Raw genomic sequence first — 18,337 nt, 5'->3', positions numbered from 1 at the left:
CGCAGCCCTGCTGACTCCTTGATTTTAGCCACTAAAACTGATTCTGGACTTCTGACCTTCCAGAATTGTAATAAATGTATGTTGTTTTAAGTTATGAAGTTTGTTGTTGTTTGTTAAAGCAGCAGTAAGAAACTAGTACACTATGGGATTGAAGCAAAGTCACTGACTGTATTAGGAAGCTATTTAGGTTTATAGCAGAGGCTCGTTTTACCACTGTGAGCCCCTTGGTTTCTGAGTTGATTGGAAGCTACTTCCCTTCATGGATCACTTCAGAATGGAGATTTGCACATCTGTACACTTACCACAGATGTTCAAGCAGGATTTAGAAAAGGCAGAGGAACCAGAGATCAAATTGCCTACATCCTCTGGATCATCGAAAAAGCAAGAGAGTTCCAGAAAAACATCTATTTCTGCTCTATTGACTATGCCAAAGCCTTTGACTGTGTGGATCACAATAAACTGGAAAATTCTGAAAGAGATGGGAATAGCAGACCACCTGACCTGCCTCTTGAGAAACCTATATGCAGGTCAGGAAGCAACAGTTGGAACTGGACATGGAACAACAGACTGGTTCCAAATAGGAAAAGGAGTATGTCAAGGCTGTATATTGTCACCCTGCTTATTTAACTTATATGCAGAGTGCATCATGAGAAACGCTGGGCTGGAAGAAGCACAAGCTGGAATCAAGATTTCCGGGAGAAATATCAATAACCTGAAATATGCAGATGACACCACCCTTATGGCAGAAAGTGAAGAGGAACTAAAGAGCCTCTTGATGAAAGTGAAAAAGGAGAGTGAAAACGTTGGCTTAAAGCTCAACATCCAGAAAACTAAGATCATGGCATCTGGTCCCATCACTTCATGGGAAATAGGTGGGGAAACAATGCAAACAGTGTCAGACTTTATTTTTTGGGGCTCCAAAGTCATTGAAGATGGTGATTGCAGCCATGAAATTAAAAGACGCTTACTCCTTGGAAGGAAAGTTATGACCAACCTAAAGAGCATATTAAAAAGCAGAGACATATTAAAAAGACGGACCAACAAAGGTCCGTCTAATCAAGGCTATGGTTTTTCCAGTGGTCATGTGTGGATGTGAGAGTTGGATTGTGAAGAAAGCTGAGCGCCGAAGAATTGATGCTTTTGAACTGTGGTGTTGGAGAAGACTCTTGAGAGTCCCTTGGACTGCAAAGAGATCCAACCAGTCCATCCTAAAGGAGATCAGTCCTGGGTGTTCATTGGAAGGACTGATGTTGAAGCTGAAACTCCAATCCTTTGGCCACTGATGCGAAGAGTTGACTCATTGGAAAAGACCCTGATGCTGGGAGGGATTGGGAGCAGGAGGAGAAGGGGATGACAGAGGATGAGATGGCTGGATGGCATCACCAACACAATGGACATGGGTTTGGGTAAACTCCGGGAGTTGGTGATGGACAGGGAGGCCTGGCGTGCTGCGATTCATGGGGTTGCAAAGAGTCGGACACGACTGAGCGACTGAACTGAACTAAACTGAACACTTACTACAGGTCATTGCAGGAAAGTGTGGGACGGTGAAGGCCCACATTTAGTCTCCAGCACTGTGACCATGTTGTGGACCACCTCAGATACTGAGCTGTCACGGGAATGGCAAGTGCCATTTAATCTACTATTTAGAAGCAGATACACAGTATTCTTGATGCTAAGTAGGTACTATGCTCCTCAGCTAATGTGCCTTTGTCTTGTAGTCAATATGACATTTAAGCACACTTTATGAGAGACATATTTTATAAGCTAGGTAGTCCCATCAAAGCTTTGTAGTACATATAGTGTGTGTGTGTTTTTTTTTTAATCTTTTAGTTCAATGAAAAGTTCCATATTTGCAGCTTGGTATATGGAAAGTGCTCAGATAATGTTTGTCAGATGAGTGAGCTAAACAATAAGCGGTCCAGATCTCTGGGAGCTTTCCAGAGAGTGGGACGATGGTATCTGTCAAGTTTTAATATGTGAAATATACTATGAACTTTTAAATGCTATCAAGAAACTTGAGTCATCCTAAGCCCCCAAATTTTCAAATCCAGTCTTTTCTGTCTCAGTTTTTAATTTTAACTTTGTTATAAAGGTGTGTGGAAACGACGCCACGATTGGAGGTTTAGCAAAGCCTCTTGTGCCCTGCTGCTCCAACTTTAGCGAACAGGGGGATCATCTGGAGGACTTGTTAAAATAGTGCTGGGCCCCACCCCTAGAGTTTCCGATGCAGTAGGTCTGGGAAGGAGCTGGATAATTTGCATCTGTAACAAGCCAAGCTCTTGGGTGATGTAAAAAAGTTCTTTTTGGGGATATGACTGCAAACATGCATTTCAACATCTATCGGTTTGCAAAGTTCTTTAAAAATTTAAAAGTTAATCTATCTAAAGGTTAATTTTAACTAATTTTTTTAGGAACATTATGTATTTTTCTTCTTTCTTAAATTTTTTGATATTATTTTTTAACACCAAAAACATTTTGCACTGGGGTATAGCCAAGTAACAGTGTTTTGATAGTTTCAAGTGAGCAGCGAAGGAACTCAGCCATACGAATACACGTATTCATTCTCCCGCAAACTCCCCTCCCATCCACGCTGCCACATAACCTTGAGCAGAGTTCCATGGGCTGTACAATAGGTCTTTGTTGGTTATCCATTTTAAGTATAGCAAACACTGTGTATTTTTGATTGAGATATAAATGACATGTAACGTCACATTCATATCAGGTGTACAAACATAATGATTCAGCATTTGTGTATATTGTGAAATGATCACCACAGCAAGGTCTAACTAAATATTTTGAATGAACCAATCACTTTACTTTTGAAACAATGCGGATGCATTAGACATCCTCCTGTCTGAGAACAATGGTAAGTTCTAAGTCGGTAGGATCTGAACTGTACTCGTGGCTGTGGTCTTGGAGTTTGCAAGTGTCTTCTCTACTTTCCAGCTCACCTAAGCTCTGTGACCCTTGGTTTCCTCCATTGCAAACCCAGGTGATAATCCTTTAGCACGTTGTCCTTAACTGCCTGGCATTAACTTCTTTGAGGGTGAGGTCCCTGTCATCTGCCCATACCATAGCCTGGCATCTGCTGGATGCTCAGAGAATATTAACTGAAGAAATTCCCATTACACCTACTTTGAAACTGAGGCATTTTAAGTGTCAACATGTGGTGCTCAATACGGTTAAAGAGCTTAGCAAATGTGAGACGGAGAAGGTGGGGAGAGGCGAGCTTCAGATCATCCTGAGCTGAAGGAGAAACTGGATGGTGATTTATAACCGTGTGGACTGTGCTTTATATAAAAGCCATCTGGCTTCATGCTTAGATCTATCTCCCTGTGCATGTCTTCATGGGCTTCTTATGTTTAAGCCTAGCCCCAAAGGGGTGTTTTTCCTGTATTCATCTTTGTATTTTGTTTGTTTATTTTTCTATGAACCAGAACTTAGTGAGAAATTCCTGTTGGCCCTTTGGTAAGGCATAGTTAGCCTGTGGTGCCTGCACTGGGAACTGGTCAGTAGAGGATTGCCAATGTGCTCACTTAAGCAAAGAGTAGAGAACAGTGGCCAGCAAGCTGACTTCAGGTTCCAGAAGCCCTTTTATAAGAAGAACGAAATGACTGCCAACAGTTAGATAAAAATCAATATACTTCACAAGCAGTGATCTTCCAACTTTTCTTAGGGGAAAAAAAATTGGCAGTCCTAGACTGATACTCCACAGGTAAAACTTGACTAAAACTGGATATCAGCTGCCTCCTTTAGGTATATGTAGACTGCAAGGAGATCAACCCAGTCAATCTGAAAGGAAATTAGTCCTGAATATTCATTGGAAGGATTGATGCTGAAGCTGGGGCTCTAATACTTTGGCCACTTGATTTGAAGAGCCAACGCATTGAAAGAGACCCTGATGCTGGAAAAGATTGAAGGCAAAAGGAGACGAGGGGGGCAAAGGATGAGATGGTTAGATAGCATCACCAACTCAGTGAACGTGAGTTTGAGCAAACTCTGGGAAATAGTGAAGGACAGGGAAGCCTGGCATGCTACAATATGTGGGGTCACAAAGAGCTGGACACAACTTAGCGACTGAATAACAACAGCAACACGCTGCATTAGCCATACTCCCCACTATTCCCTATTGTCTTACACCCAGGCTTTTTACCTTAGTTTTTGCCTACCTGCTTCTTGCACACATTTGAGGTTTTTTTTTTGTTTTTTTTTTTTCCCTCAAACTGTTATGTTCTCATAAGTTATAATTCCTGAACTTTCTTAGGAGATCTAAACTCTGGCATATGGTGGTTTAAAAAATTCCTGATTGGGGAGCATTTTGACATCAAAATAATGCCTGTAATCTTTATATTGATTTAAATAATTCCTGCCCTAGAAGATTTCAAAACACTATAAAAGAACATCAATATCGTCCACAAAACCACTCCCTCCTCTGTGAAGTGCTCTTCGTCTTTCTGATGTAAAGATTGGGCTTAGTTTGGATGGATTAATTATTTGCCTGTCTTTCTCCAAGCAAATGAATGACAAAACTGGGTGATTATTCTTCTCCGCAGTGATACTGAACTCCTGCTTTTGGTTGTTAATGCCCATGTGAATAGGCTTCATAGCTTACAAAACATCGAGTAAGTGTTCACATTCCAACCCTGCCATTTAATAACCGTGATTTTAGGAAGGCATTTAAACACTCTATGCCTACATTTCCCCATATGAAAAGTGATGATAATACCTACCTTATCTAGTGGGGAAAATTAGTTGAAATAATAATGTATGGAGAAGAATCTAGTCCAGTGTTTCATGTTTTCTATGAGTATAAATATTAGTTTCTTGGGAGGAGTCTATAAGGCTTTCAAGAAAGGGATAATTATCTCCATTTTACTAAAAGGAAAACTGAGGCTTGGGGAAATTAAGTACTTTGCTCAAAGGGAGCCACAAACCTCTGAGAAATCTGTGGTTCCTCAGATTTTACCTCTGGTCCTGAGAACTCCTTGACTCCCATCTCTTAGCACCAATGCCGTCACGATGCCAGTGATGACCCCATGGCATGAGTTGGCTTTTCCTGCCTAGTAGATTCCCACATTGGTGTGAACGTGGGAACAGTCATGTAGAGTTGAATAGGAGGGCAGAACCTGACCAGAACTTCTTCTTTCTCACACTTTCCCCTGAAGGAACATGAAGGCGAGAGGAGAGGACCTGTGACCTGGGCTTCCCTTCACTATTGCGAAGGGTAACTAGTGCTCACCTTCTGTGGGAAGTTCCGAGATGAATCAACTTGAAATGAAAGTCTTACCCTGGCCCCAATCTGCTTCTCTAAGGGGAGAGTGCAGAAAAAATTCTTAGAACCAGAGCAAAGGGCCTTTAAGGGGTTAGCTTATGGATGCTGTATTTTTTCTTTGTGTATATATAAATCAAGATGTATCATCATCAGTCTTGTGAAACTCCTTGGAGAGACACTTGCAGAGATTTGATTCTGAGTCTCAGAATTTATAGATTCTTTGTCAGTGGCCACTGACAAAGCACTGATGAAGCACTGAATTTTCATGATCACCTGGCAATATAATTTTAGCTTTTAGGGGGAATCATCTTCCTAACATGTTGATAACAGAGAGAACCATATGAAATAGCCAGTATTTAACCATTTTCTACCTACAGAGATGGCAGTTTTATCTGGTTCAGTTAAATACTTGACAAGGATGGAAATAGTAACAGAGTAGCATTATATGACAAGTTAAGGATGGACACTATTCCTTCACAGATGCACTAGCAGTCTTGTGGCCTTGGGAAACTTGAGGATGTCCTGTAATAGAAACCTTCTTCCTGTCATTTGTTCTCCTCTTTCAGTGACTTTGCCCACACCTCAGACATTCTGGCAGTGACAGTAAATAGAATTAATTCTTGATTATATTCTTAATTACTTTTAATCTCATATACTTTTTGATTGGTTGACAGGTAGCTCTTTGCCTTGATCACAGATTTTGAAACTTGAAACTATTGACCAGATCTAGTTTCTTGGTGTACTACTTGCAAAATCTCCCAAATTCTTTATTAATGTTCACTAGGAAGCCATAACAGCTTGTGAATAAAAAAATGGATTTAAGTGTAATGTATGTGAAAGGTCCTAGTATTATGCCTGGCATGTGATAATAGTATTATGCCTAGCAGCATCTGAAATTGGAGTGGGCACAATGGTGATTTTTTTTTTTTTTTTTTGGCCACACCTCACGGCTGGTAGAATCTTATTCCCCAACCAGGGATTGAACCCAGACCCTCACAGTGAAGGCACAGAGTCCTAACCACTGAATTGCAAGGAAATCCCCAAATATGCCATTTCTTGTTTTTCTTAATGGCGATTTTTAAATTACATCTTCTGCAGAAATTAATACTACAGGTGATGTGTATTAAAACAAGAAGAGGATGACAGGGCAGTTGGCTTCCCTTCCTTCCAGTTTTCAACACAGTGAGAGTGCAAAGTCTTGCAGGATTCTGAATTGGGTATTAAAGCATTTAACTGTAACTGCTTGGCTTTGCTTCCCTGGTTATCTGTGCTACCAGGATACATCTTGCACTCATTTATTAATATGTCATGCTAGCCTTGGAATTGTGGGGCAGGAATCCATGGATCAGCTTTGCTGTTGTTTAGCTGTGTCCGGCTCTTTTGCAACCCCATGGACTGTAGCCCACCAGTCTCCTCTATCCATGGGATTTTTCTGGGCAAGATTACCGGAGTGGGTTGCTATTTCCTCCTCCAGGGGATCTTCCTGACCCAGGGATTGAACCTGTGTCTCTGTATCTCCTGCACTGTCCTCCTCTTTACCACTGAGCCACTGAGGAAGCCCAGTCCATGGGTCAGATACTCATGAACAACCCACAAGGACCATAAACAATGGACGTTGGCCAGTTGGCTGAGCCACAAAACTGAGTTTTTCAGGTTAGCATGAGGCAACTGGTCACCAAGCTGGCCTTCATCTACAAATTAATTATCCCATGACTCTGTTCTTTTGTTATGTGTTGGCTTTGTGGGTGATATGATAGATTCTAGCGGTATCTCCACAACTGAGGATTTACTGCACTCTTGGGGTATATCAAGGATCTACTGTTTTGCTTTGTTTTGCATTTATGGTCTGCTGCCTCTTGAAGACTTTGTGGTGTCTTATGAGTTTAAGCGTGGGAATATGACAAAAATTGGAGAAGGCAGTGGCAACCCTCTCCAGTATTCTTGCCTGGAAAATTCCATGGACGGAGGAGCCTGGTGGGCTATATCCATGGGGTCACAAAGAGTCAGACACGACTGGGTACACACACAAACATACACACACATGCATGACAAAAAGACAAAACAATCCCAGGCTTTCTAGAAAAAGCCCAGGGGTTCAGTGACAGACTTTCCAGCAGGTGAGCTAATAGGTCTAAATTAGCCTGTATCACCTTTGTTTAGTGGGCGTGATATTTGCTTAAAGTCTGCTCTTGCTCGGGAAGCTGTCTTTCCCAGAAAGGAAGGACCACACTGTCTCATCACCTCTGTTTTGCCCTTTCCCTGGAGCAGGGCCTGGGAGAGAGTAAATACTCAGTCATCACTTTTCCAGGAATGAATGAGGCTGCCAGGTTCCAGTTTGTCCCTGGGTGAAATTCGCCAACAAGTACTGCTCTTCCCCATTCATTTGAGAGGCAGCCATGGGGTCTAGAAGTTGGAATCTAAGTCTGTATTCTTCTCTGTAGGTAAATTCAAGTTTTTATGCAAAAAAAAAAAAATTCATTCTTCTTCACAAACTACTTGCGTAAGGCTTAGGACTTTCCACGTAGCTTAACAGAGGAGACTTTGACCTGAGAACTTTTTGGATAGAAAACACTGATTCCAACAGGGTCAAAGGGAATTTTTGCTTCAAGGAGCCCATTCGTAGAGAGGCCACGCTGTCATATAATTTAGCAGATCTCAGAATGTCTCACAACCCCAAATGATCTTTCACTTTTGGAAGATGACTTGAGTGTCTGGTACTCTGCCATTATAGGATTGTATAAACAGCATTTTTAAAGGTCTGTGTAAGGTCATTTCAGTTCAGTCGCTCAGTCGTGTCCGACTCTTTGCGACCCCATGGACTGCAGCCCGGCAGGCTTCGAGCTTGCCTAAGCTCATGTCCATCGAGTCAGTGATGCCATCCAATCATCTCATCGTCTGTCGTCCCCTTCTCCTGCCTTCAATTTCCCAGCATCAGGGTCTTTTCCAGAGAGTCAGTTCTTCCCATCAGCTTCAACATCAGACAGAATGAAAACCACAATCACAGAAAACTAATCAAACTGATCACATGGACCACAGCCTTGTCTAACTCAATGAAACTATGAGCCATGCCGTGTAGGGCCACCCAAGACGAACGGGTCATAGTGGAGAGTTCTGACAAATGTGGTCCACTGGAGAAGGGAATGGCAAACCACTTCAGTATTCTTGCCTTGAGAACCCCATGAACACTATGGAAGGTACCGGACCCTTGACTTATGTCAGTCCATGGACTCAACAGTACTGCTACGAGATAATTATTAATATCAGCATTCCTGTGCTACAGATAATGACTTTGAGACTTGATGCAGTTAACAGTTTTCTTAGGTTTTTATGAGTAGTTTCTCAGGGAACTTGAATCTAGTGTAGAGTTCAATATCTGTATCAATAGATCCTATCCCCTAATAATTGTGATGGAATGCAAGTCCCTCCAGGAGAGGGGATAGGTAGGGGGACAGTAGCAGGCCCTTCTGTCTTGGCGTGAGGGGGTTTATCAACATCTTTGTTAAAAGACAGTTACACATCAGGTGATGGAGAGGGAAAACTCAGGAGGAGGAATGGAAGGCAGACCAGTTAAGCTTGTCTGATTCTCTCTGTTTTGCCAGAGGCCGACTCCAGACACAGCACTGGGCGTGTATGGCCTGAGTGCTGTTGCCAAGGGACATTGGTATCAGAAGTGACAACACGCTAACAGTAAACCCAGTTACTGGGTACCACATACACACATCCTCGCATATAATCACCACCGCCCTGTGTGACTGGTGTAACGCCCATTTTACAGATCGGGTCATTGAGGTTAAATTGCTGCCGATCATAATTCAGTAAATGGCAGAATCAGGATTTGCACCCAGATTTGTCTGACCCCAAAGCTTGTGATACCACTCTATGACAGAAACTGAAGAGGAATTAAAGAGCCTCTTGATGAAGGTGAAAGAGGAGAGTGAAGAAGCTGGCTTAAAACTCAACGTGCAATAAACTTAGATCATGACATCTGGTCCCATCTCTTCCTGGCAAATAGATGGGGAAAAAGTGTAAACAGTGCATATTTTATTTTCTTGGGCTTGAAAATCATTGCAAATGGTGACTGGAGCCATGTAATTAAAAGATGCTTGCTCCTTGGAAGAAAAGCTATGATAAACCTCGATAACATATTAAAAAGCAGAGACTTCACTTTGCTGACAAAATCCCTATTATCAAAGCTATGGTTTTTCCAGGGATCATGTATGGATATAAGAGTTGGTCCATAAAGAAGGCTGAGCGCTGAATTGATACTTTTGAATTGTGGAGCTGGAGAAGACTCGAGAGTCCCTTGGACAGCATGGAGATCAAACCAGTCAATTCTAAAGGAAATCAACCCTGAATATTCATTGGAAGGACTGATGATAAAGCTGAAGCTCCAATACTTTGGCTACCTGATGTGAAGAGCTGACTCACTGGGAAAAACCCTGATGCTAGGAAAGACTGAGGGCAGGAGGAGAAGGGGACGACAGAGGATGAGAAGGTTAGGTGGCATCACTGACTCAATGGACATGAGTTTGAGCTAACTCTGGGAGTTGGTGATGGACAGGGAAGCCTGGTGTGCTGTAGTCCATGGGGTCACAAAGAGTCAGACGTGACTTGACTGAACAAGAGCAACAAAGCCTGTGTTTTATCCTGTAAATATCACTCCTTAAGCCCTCATCACTCTCCTTTTAGCATCTATGTCAGCTCTTGACAGAGACCTCCACTTGGAATAATCCCTTTTGGGAGTGCTAGGAGGTTAGGGATCGTTACTCTGACAGTGTAGCAGAAGAAATGTGCAGAATGCCGTCCTGAAGGAACACACACAGAGGCGTCCTCTGGGCCTCTCCTATGATGCTGACCCCCTGGGGCACTTTCGCCTTCAGGAGGACCACTGAGTCTGGAGGCAGACACACTGCAGAGCTCAACTCTAACCGTCTGATCTGGGGCCTCCAGATCAGACGAGGGCTGACTTGGAGAACTTAGCCATGGTGCCCCTTCCAGGTCTCTCTGTTTCAAGGGAAAAATCGAGAAGTCAGAAAATAATCAGGCAATGAAACAATTCTAGGCAGTTGGAAGCAAAGTGGAAAAAGATAGCTACTGGAGGAATTCGAGATTCTTGTTTTCAATTTTCTTCTCTTCTCGAGAGAGTTTTTTTTCGTTTCCATATGGACTTACCCATTTGCTGTAACAGCAGAGAGGCTCCTATAAAATTTTGTTAAAAAGGAATTCTTGACAACATCTTAGAAAGCCCAAGTTATAAATATCTTAAAAGATAAGGAGGATACCATTGCCAAATTCAAGGAAGGAACTGGGCAAGGCATTAAAGCAGCACAGAAACAGTCTGACAGAAACGCTCAAGCCCCATCCAGCCCGAGTCCCTCATACTGAAGCTTTCTCTTTCAAAGCCACCAAGAGAGCTAGAGATGAATTTCTGAAAGCTTTGAAGCTTGAATGGCCAGAGTTGAGACAGAAGGTATGAAACGCTGTAGCCCAAGATGGCCTTATGTGTCTGCCAAGCACGTAGCAGCTTGTGGGTCTTACAAGGGAGATACTCCTGAATGTTTCCCCACCTGGGAGAATATGAACCCCGAGCATACCTTCCTTCTTTCTGGGGTTCCCTTCTAAAATTAGGACTGCTTTGTCCAGGCCCTGCTACTGCGTCCTGTGGTGGTGTACACCCCCAGGACCGCACTGTGGCCCATGACCACATGACCATTTGAGGCTACTGAACACTGACATTGGTGGAGAAAACTGTGAAACTGGGCAATCACGCATCAGGTCATGGTCCCCAGGAATGCAGAGCCAAAAGACGACACTGGTGAGACAGGCATTCAGGAGGGCAGTCTCCCAGAGTACTTTTGGGTCTGGTTTCATGGTTGGATTTCTTTTCTTTTTTTCCTTCTATTTTTGTTTTTGGAAACTGGCAAGAGGAAGGAGTGTCAGGAAAGCATGGAGGCCTGGTAGATAGGAAACAGACCTTCCCAGTAAATGTGACCACAGGCGCGGCCCTGCCCTTCCACCCCTCCCCCTCTCCGTGCCCAGCCCGGATGTCACTGGAACCCCACCTTGAAGGCACTGCTCGATCCATCCCTGACATAGCACAGCTCATCCATCCTGAGGCTTTCAGACCAGCCTGGAAGGGCTTGGCCTGGCTGCTGTTGCCATGGTAATGGAGTGCAAGGCTTCCCTAAGAACAAGAAGGACCCCTGCCTTTTCTCCGTTTCCGCTTCTGCTCCTGAGTGTGGCCCAGTGCTCTGCTTTTCCTCTGGGTCCTCTCTCTCTGCTCTTCTCCATTGCGTCCTGGCCTCTAGCCATTTTGACTCTCTTTTGGGTCCCAGAGTGTGCGAGGCTGAGTCCTGCATGAAGACTGTCCGCCTTTAGGTCCCCTGTGATCGGCGTGTTCTTCTCTTCCCCATCTCGGTGCCTGGCTCACTCTTACGTCTCAGCTCAGATTTACCTTCAACAAACATTCTTGAGTACGTACATTGCGCCCTATGCTCTTCTGGGTGCTTGGGGTTACATCAATGAAGAGATCAGACAAAGTCCTAATTTCTGTGGATCAACTTTCTGTCTCTTCCTTGAATTCTCACCTGACCCCCCATCCTTCCAGGCTTGATCAAGTCCTTTAGTACATGACAAAGGCTATCGGTGTTCTGTTTGTTTAATGCCAGTTCCCCTACATTAGACTCTAGGTTCTACAAGGTCAGGAATTATGTCTCTAATTCACCACTGTATACCCAGTACCAACACACTGCCTAACACCCTGAAGGGGCTTAGTAGATATGGGTGAAGAAATGGATAAATAGATGGATGAATGATAATTGTTTTTGTTGACAAGTAGCAGTATCAGGTGTGAGGATCACACACACTTCTGGAAGGAAGTTGTTTGTGCTAAGAGGCTCAAGAAGCAGCTACACTGTGCTTTTCAAGTCCGTGGAACTTATAGCTTCTTGCTCAGCCTTGCCTGAGGTCCAGGTGTCCCACTACTTAAGCTCTAGGCTTTTCATGTTAGGTTTTTCTTTATTGACTATGACCAAGCCTGACTCTAAAGCAGCATCTGTTTGCCTTCCTTGTCAATTTCATCTTCTCGAGATGGAGACCTCCAAGGGGCTTGGTGAGGAACTAAACTCGTCAAAACTAGCACTGCATTCACTCAGTCTGCTTGGAACCCTACCTTCCCCTGGGCTGCGGCAGAGATGCTCTTCATCTGGATTAATCAGTTTCATACACTTTGCAGTCAGCTATGCTGGCATTCAGAGTAAAATGCTACCATGACAACTGCCACAACAGATGGTATTTGATCAGTCTCTAAGCTACAGAGGAGATATACAGCAGTGCTTCTGAGGTTTGCATATTTTAAGTTATCATGAGACCCGGTCCAGCCTTAACCATGACTGAAATGTAAAGTTTTCCATTTGCCTCCAAGCCCCCTCCCTTCTCTTTCCAGTTGTTTGCCATTTGTTTTGATTTTCCTTGCTCTCTGCCTGGCCTGAATGTAGATGTATTTCTGCATGTGGGAGAGCTAGGCTACCACGTACTTGGTCCATGGAAGTTGCCCTGCAGGTCTAATGTTTAGAGACTGTTGAGAAGCTACTCAACTATGGGATGGAGATCCTGGCAGAGAATGGGGGGAAAGGCTTAAAATTGCCAGCCTTTCTCTCTTGGATGTTCATGGACCACAGAGGGTGGAGGCCACGTATGGCCCCAAAGCAAGGGAAACCCTGGGAAGTGCATCCTGGTCTCACTGTGTCCCCTTACTCTGCCCTCTCTTTCATCCAGCTCCTTTCTCCTCCCAAGGTCTCTGGTGTTGTGGTCCCATTTCTCAGCTTCCTGTCTCCACCCCGGCTAGCGTTGCAAACTCCAGGAGCTTGATCCCAGAGCTCCTGGACCCATTTCCATGTCTACAGCCGCAGCAGCCTTCTCACCCAGCGCCCCTCCCCACCCCCTCAGCAACACTGGAATGTCAGACTTTGCACAGATATTTTTTTCAGCTAATTTTGGAAAGCAGTTTATATTGGCCGCTATGTGTTAATGAACAACTTCGGTTCTATTTACATACTTTGCTGGTGAAGAGTCTTTTCCTTCGCTCTGCCTCTCAACTTTAACAGGACCCGCATCCCACACTAGATGTCTGGATCCCATATGAGCCACGAGGCTCTTTAAAGATGGGCAGGCACCTCACTGTGCTGTGATGGGAACCCCAGGGGCTGCCCCTGGCCAGTCCCCTCCGGGGATGCTGTGGTGGGAGTTTGCAGCCTCAGTCATATAGGAGGCTGGATTATTTACCTGAACAGTGTTTATAAGAAAACTGTAAGGTGATTTTGAATCACTAGAGAGCCTGGATCAAAGAAACAGTCTCCCCTTCTGATCTCATTCCAAGTGAAGCGGGAGGTTGGAATCCACATCTGACCTTGCTCCCCAGCCCCATGCCCTTCCTGGGGTACAGATGAAAAGAGTGTGGGTCTCCGCCGCCTTGTCAGGCACAAGTTTTAAGCTTAATGGAACATCATTAAAGAATGGATTTGAAACTTGAGGAATGTGTTTTGAACTCCTCCTGTGAGCAGAGAATTCATGGTGGGGGGGAAAAAAATTCAGGGCGCTTGACGGGCTTATGAATCGTCTTTTAAATGATGAACCAAGTTCTTATTTTTAGGTTTTACGTTTTCTGGGAGTGCAGCTCAGCCATCTGGATAGTGTTCCCGTTTCATCTCCTCTTTAGGAGAAAGCATTCCTGGTGCCCTGGGGCCTCCTCTCTTCACCTAATGGAGGGAGATCCTAATGTTTCCCTTGTTTATTAGATGCTCTGATTCTCCTGGAAACGGAGGGGAGTCGGGGTGTGTGTGGACCCTAAAGAGGAGGATTGTGTAAGTGTGGACTCCTGGACTGGGAGGAGAGCTCTGGACCAACTCTCACAAAAGGATGGAGCATAGTACCTGGCACAGAGCAGGCATCACATAATTACCTTGATTGAATGAGTGATTAAAAGAATCATCTCAGATTTCTCATCCTTGGCACTGCTGACATGTGGGGTTGGATAATTCCTTATTGGGAGGGATCTGTGTTAGTAGCAAATGTAGCCTCTGAACACTAGATGTCAGTTCCCTTCAGGGTTGTGACAACCCCGAATGTGACCAGATGTGGCCAGATGCCCCCCGGAGTGGGGGTGCACAAAACCCTCCTTTCTTCGTCTCCTTCACTCAGTGAAGAACTACTGATCAAAATTATGAAATTCACTGACAGAGTGATAGGGCTGTAAGAAAAAAAAAAAAGAATCAATGAGAGATGAAGTATTCTAGGTAACCCATGTATATTATTCCTCCCCTTAACAGAATTTAGGACTTCCCTGGTAGCTCAGAGGATAAAGCGTCTGCCTGCAATGTGGGAGACCCAGGTTCGATCCCTGGGTTGGGAAGATCCCCTGGAGAAGGAAATGGCAACCCACTCCAGTATTCTTGCCTGGAGAATCCCATGGACAGAGGAGCCTGGGTCGCAAAGAGTTGGACATGACTGAGCGACTTCACACACTAACAGAATTTAACATTTAAAAAGAAAACCCGTGGATCAGTTGAAATGTACCAAGGCTAGCCTTGCAAGAAGAAATTACCATGGACTTTAAATGATGGCACATACATCAAATGCTCCATAAATGTGCTCCTTGGAAGGGAAGTTCTGTAGAATTGCCACGTTGTAAGAGAGCAGAGCTTTTCCTGACTATGTTGGTAGGCGTCCTTTTTTCTGTGTCCAGTGTCACATTGCCACAGTATTGGTGAAAAACACTTAAACCTACCCATCTCAGCCCACCCACGTGACACCTCCCAGGGTAAATAACAAGCATACTATTTTTGATTTTTCATTATCAGGTTCCGGGGCTGCAGCTTTTTTCTGCTTCTCATTTTCCACAGGGACATAATTGCCAAAGCCTCCCTTTGGAGCTGTGCACCACGAGATAGTAAAAAGAAGTAGGTTTGGGTCCTGTATAGCACAGGGAACTGTATTCAGTGTCCTCTGATAAACTATAAGGAAAAGGATATGGAAAAGAATGTATATATAACTGAATCACTTTACAGATTAACACAACTTTGTAAATCGACTATACCTCAATAAAATTAATTTAAAAATTAAAAAATAAACACATACCGCCCCCCCCCCCCCAAAAAAGTGGATAGGATTATAGGAAGAGACAAGTGGTAGCAGGAGAATTTTGTAATTTTACCGTGATTTCAGGTGAGTGGTTTTGGCCTGTTCCCACTGTGTACAATAGCATGAATTCTCAAAAGCACGGTTTTGTAATAGAGTGCAGTCACATTTAGAGAGAGGATTTTTATTTCACTTCTACACAGAAGCTGGCTGCTCTGAAACACCTTGCACAGAATCCTCCCAGCCATTCTCTTCCTTCTCTGTTCACCCCTTTCCTCCCCCGGCTTCCCTCCAAGATGGTAGCACCTGGTCGTCACTGTCGGTCACCCTGCACTGGAGAGAAGAAAGGAGTGCTTAAAGCCATCTCATTTTTCCTCCCGCTTTGTAAGATACGACTTTCTGCCATGGTGGCAGGCAAAACCCATAGCATCAGCATTTATTTTATTTGTGGGAAATTGCATTCTATCCCTTTTCCTAGAGATGAAAGAGTGCCTCCCAGATGAAGACCCTGGAAGCTGGGAAAGAGATGGGAACCTGAGCTAAAAAAAAAAAAAAAAAAAATGCGAGGATGGAGCAGATTCTTTTTCAGTGGATGCAGTTTTATTCAGGTGTCCCCAAGCTTAACATGTTTAGAAGCTGCGAAGACTGAGAGCGGAGAATGCCAGACATCAGGGGAGGGTGGACATGAACTTGAAGAAGACTGCCTTGGAGCCAGACTGTACTCAAATGAGAGCTCGTAAAATGGAGACACTTTACTCTGTGGCTATGACGGAGCCATCAGGATGTTGCTTGGGGGAGGAGAGGAGGATGGTCACAAGCACAGTGTGATAGACAGTCATTTATGGGTTCAGAACAAACCCCTGGGGTCAAATACTGGTTTGAACTCATAAGCATGTGGCTGGAGCCTGGGAAGTCGGGCGAGGGCTGGGGGGTTGTAGAGGTAAGGACGAAGTGAAATGCAAACTCTGTGAAGTCCAAAGTTCCCTCTGTCAAGTCCAAAGCAATTTCTTTTATTTATGGTTACCATTGACATGAATCAAGCCTGAACATTTTCCTGTAGACCTAAAAGTAATTAACCCTGACAACTGAAGTCAAATTAGACCTTTGGGAATGACCTAATTGCTCTTCCTGCCGTGGGGGGGTGGGGGCGGTGGAGGGGGAACGGGAGCTTGCCCTTGGCTGTAGCATCCACCCTGGAAAGCCTGGAAGGCCTCTCAGGCTCTGGCGGGGTCGGGTCCCTTCTTGCTACAGAGGACACAAACGACAGAGGTTGGGTGAGTTGGCAGCTCTCCTCGGTCCTCTGCGATGCCTGCCATCCTGAGAATTTCGTGAGTCAACACTACCCAGATTCCTGCTGAAATTCCCATTCACTCTTTTTATATTTGACTGCTTGCCTCCTCGGGGGCTGGAAACCTCTCCCAGCTGCTGCTGGGGGGCGGGGGGGCGGGGTGCGTCTCCTAACCTCATCTCCACCTCCATGTTTCTGGCAGCTGCTCAAGTGTTCAGGATAGCACTGGTGACAGTGATCAACACGAGAACTCCCATTTCACCCTGGTTATTTTTGGCAGCCGTGAGCAATCCAAGGCCTCGACTCTTGGCACTGTGTGTGGTTAGGATATTAGGTAACGTTTTCCTGTGCAAGGACAGACAAAGGAGAGTCCTGACCTGCATCCATCCATCCGTCCATTCGGCATTTTCATGTCATTTTTTTCCTCTTCGAGAAACTTAGCAAATGCACAATGGACCCTCTCTCTGGCATAGCCTCTTGTTCCTAATAAGAGATGGCTCTGGAGAAGGCTAAACATTGATTGAGTGTATATTGTGTTTTTTTCCTCCTAGATTGAAAACATAGATGCCTGCTTGAATTTCCTGGCAGCTAAGGGAATAAACATCCAAGGACTCTCTGCAGAAGGTGAGTGAGCGCTTGTCATGAAGTTGCGCTTTCACTGTTTGAAATGCCCAGCTGTTGCTTATTGATGACATTTGTAGAGTTAAGCCAGTGGGTCCTGGTAGACCCTTCCAATCTTGTTTCTTTCTGGTTTTGAGACTGCTCAATGCTTGTCTACACTTGCGGATGCCAGTTTTTTTGACAACCTGAAGAATCACTCCGAGAGTGCCGATCCAACCATGCCAGCCTCGTCTGCCTGGCGCAGAGGGAGCAGTGAAGACGGAGCTGGTTCTCTCTGAGAAGGGTTTCATCACACAATGCCGATTTGATTCACATGGCCAGCGAGTCAGTTAATTATCAAGCCAGGCCTTATCTGTGGGAGAGAGAACACTTAACCACAGAACATATTTAAATCGTACAAGTTCCCAGGGAAAAATGCCTAATCCTTATCTCTTACTTTTGTTAGAAGAAGCAGCACTTTTCCTAGCTCCAAAAAAAAAAAAGCACGTGATTTATTAATGAGACTCTCCATTCTGACATCCTGATTAGTTTTTAATTAACTCCAATTTGGTGGCTAATTAACACATTAATGTTTGCTGGTGGTTTGCTGTTCAATTAAGTGTTGGTCTGGAGATGGCTGCTCTGAATTCTTAGCCTCCTCAGGCAACGTCTCACTGTGGAAACTCGCCGTCTCTCTCTCTCTCCTGTTTGTAAATATAAGCAGCTGCCAGTTCCAAGGCTGCCACAGGCCCCGGCATCCTCCCAAACTCATTAGGCTGCACCTGCCTCCAGTTTTCCCAGAACAGGTAGAGCCGTGTGGGCTTCAGATGACACCACCCTAGCATGCTTGTGTTTCGCAAAGTTGCCTGTTAGCGTGGACTCTGGGGGTTAGGGTGGGGAGGCGGGGAGCGCTGAGGAACGACGCAGCCCGTGGAGCAGGTAAGTTTGCAAACATGAACCTTTTGGGCCCTGTTCCTTACCTTTGCCCTGCTGCGTGGCGAAAGCTCGGTTGTCCTGGCTGGGTTTCTGGACTGTAGTCT

At 44.7% G+C, this 18,337-nt stretch overlaps 1 protein-coding gene across 13 annotated transcripts in view; it reads left to right on the top strand.

Annotated features, from left to right (window-relative positions):
* NAV2 (neuron navigator 2) overlaps nucleotides 1-18,337 on the top strand; it is an 874,724-nt gene that overhangs the window by 607,153 nt on the left and 249,234 nt on the right. For all 13 annotated transcript variants that reach the window (XM_043451131.1, XM_043451122.1, XM_043451119.1 and 10 more), the window contains one exon: nucleotides 17,249-17,321. In XM_043451131.1, the coding sequence (XP_043307066.1) occupies nucleotides 17,249-17,321 (73 nt within the window). The remainder of the gene's footprint in view (nucleotides 1-17,248; nucleotides 17,322-18,337) is intronic.

Source organism: Cervus canadensis, chromosome 29 (genome assembly GCF_019320065.1).
Source record: "Cervus canadensis isolate Bull #8, Minnesota chromosome 29, ASM1932006v1, whole genome shotgun sequence".
In the NCBI taxonomy this organism is placed as follows: Eukaryota; Metazoa; Chordata; class Mammalia; order Artiodactyla; family Cervidae; genus Cervus; species Cervus canadensis.
The sequence above is the reverse complement of the archived record's forward strand: the minus strand, read 5'-3'. Positions and strand labels throughout refer to the sequence as shown.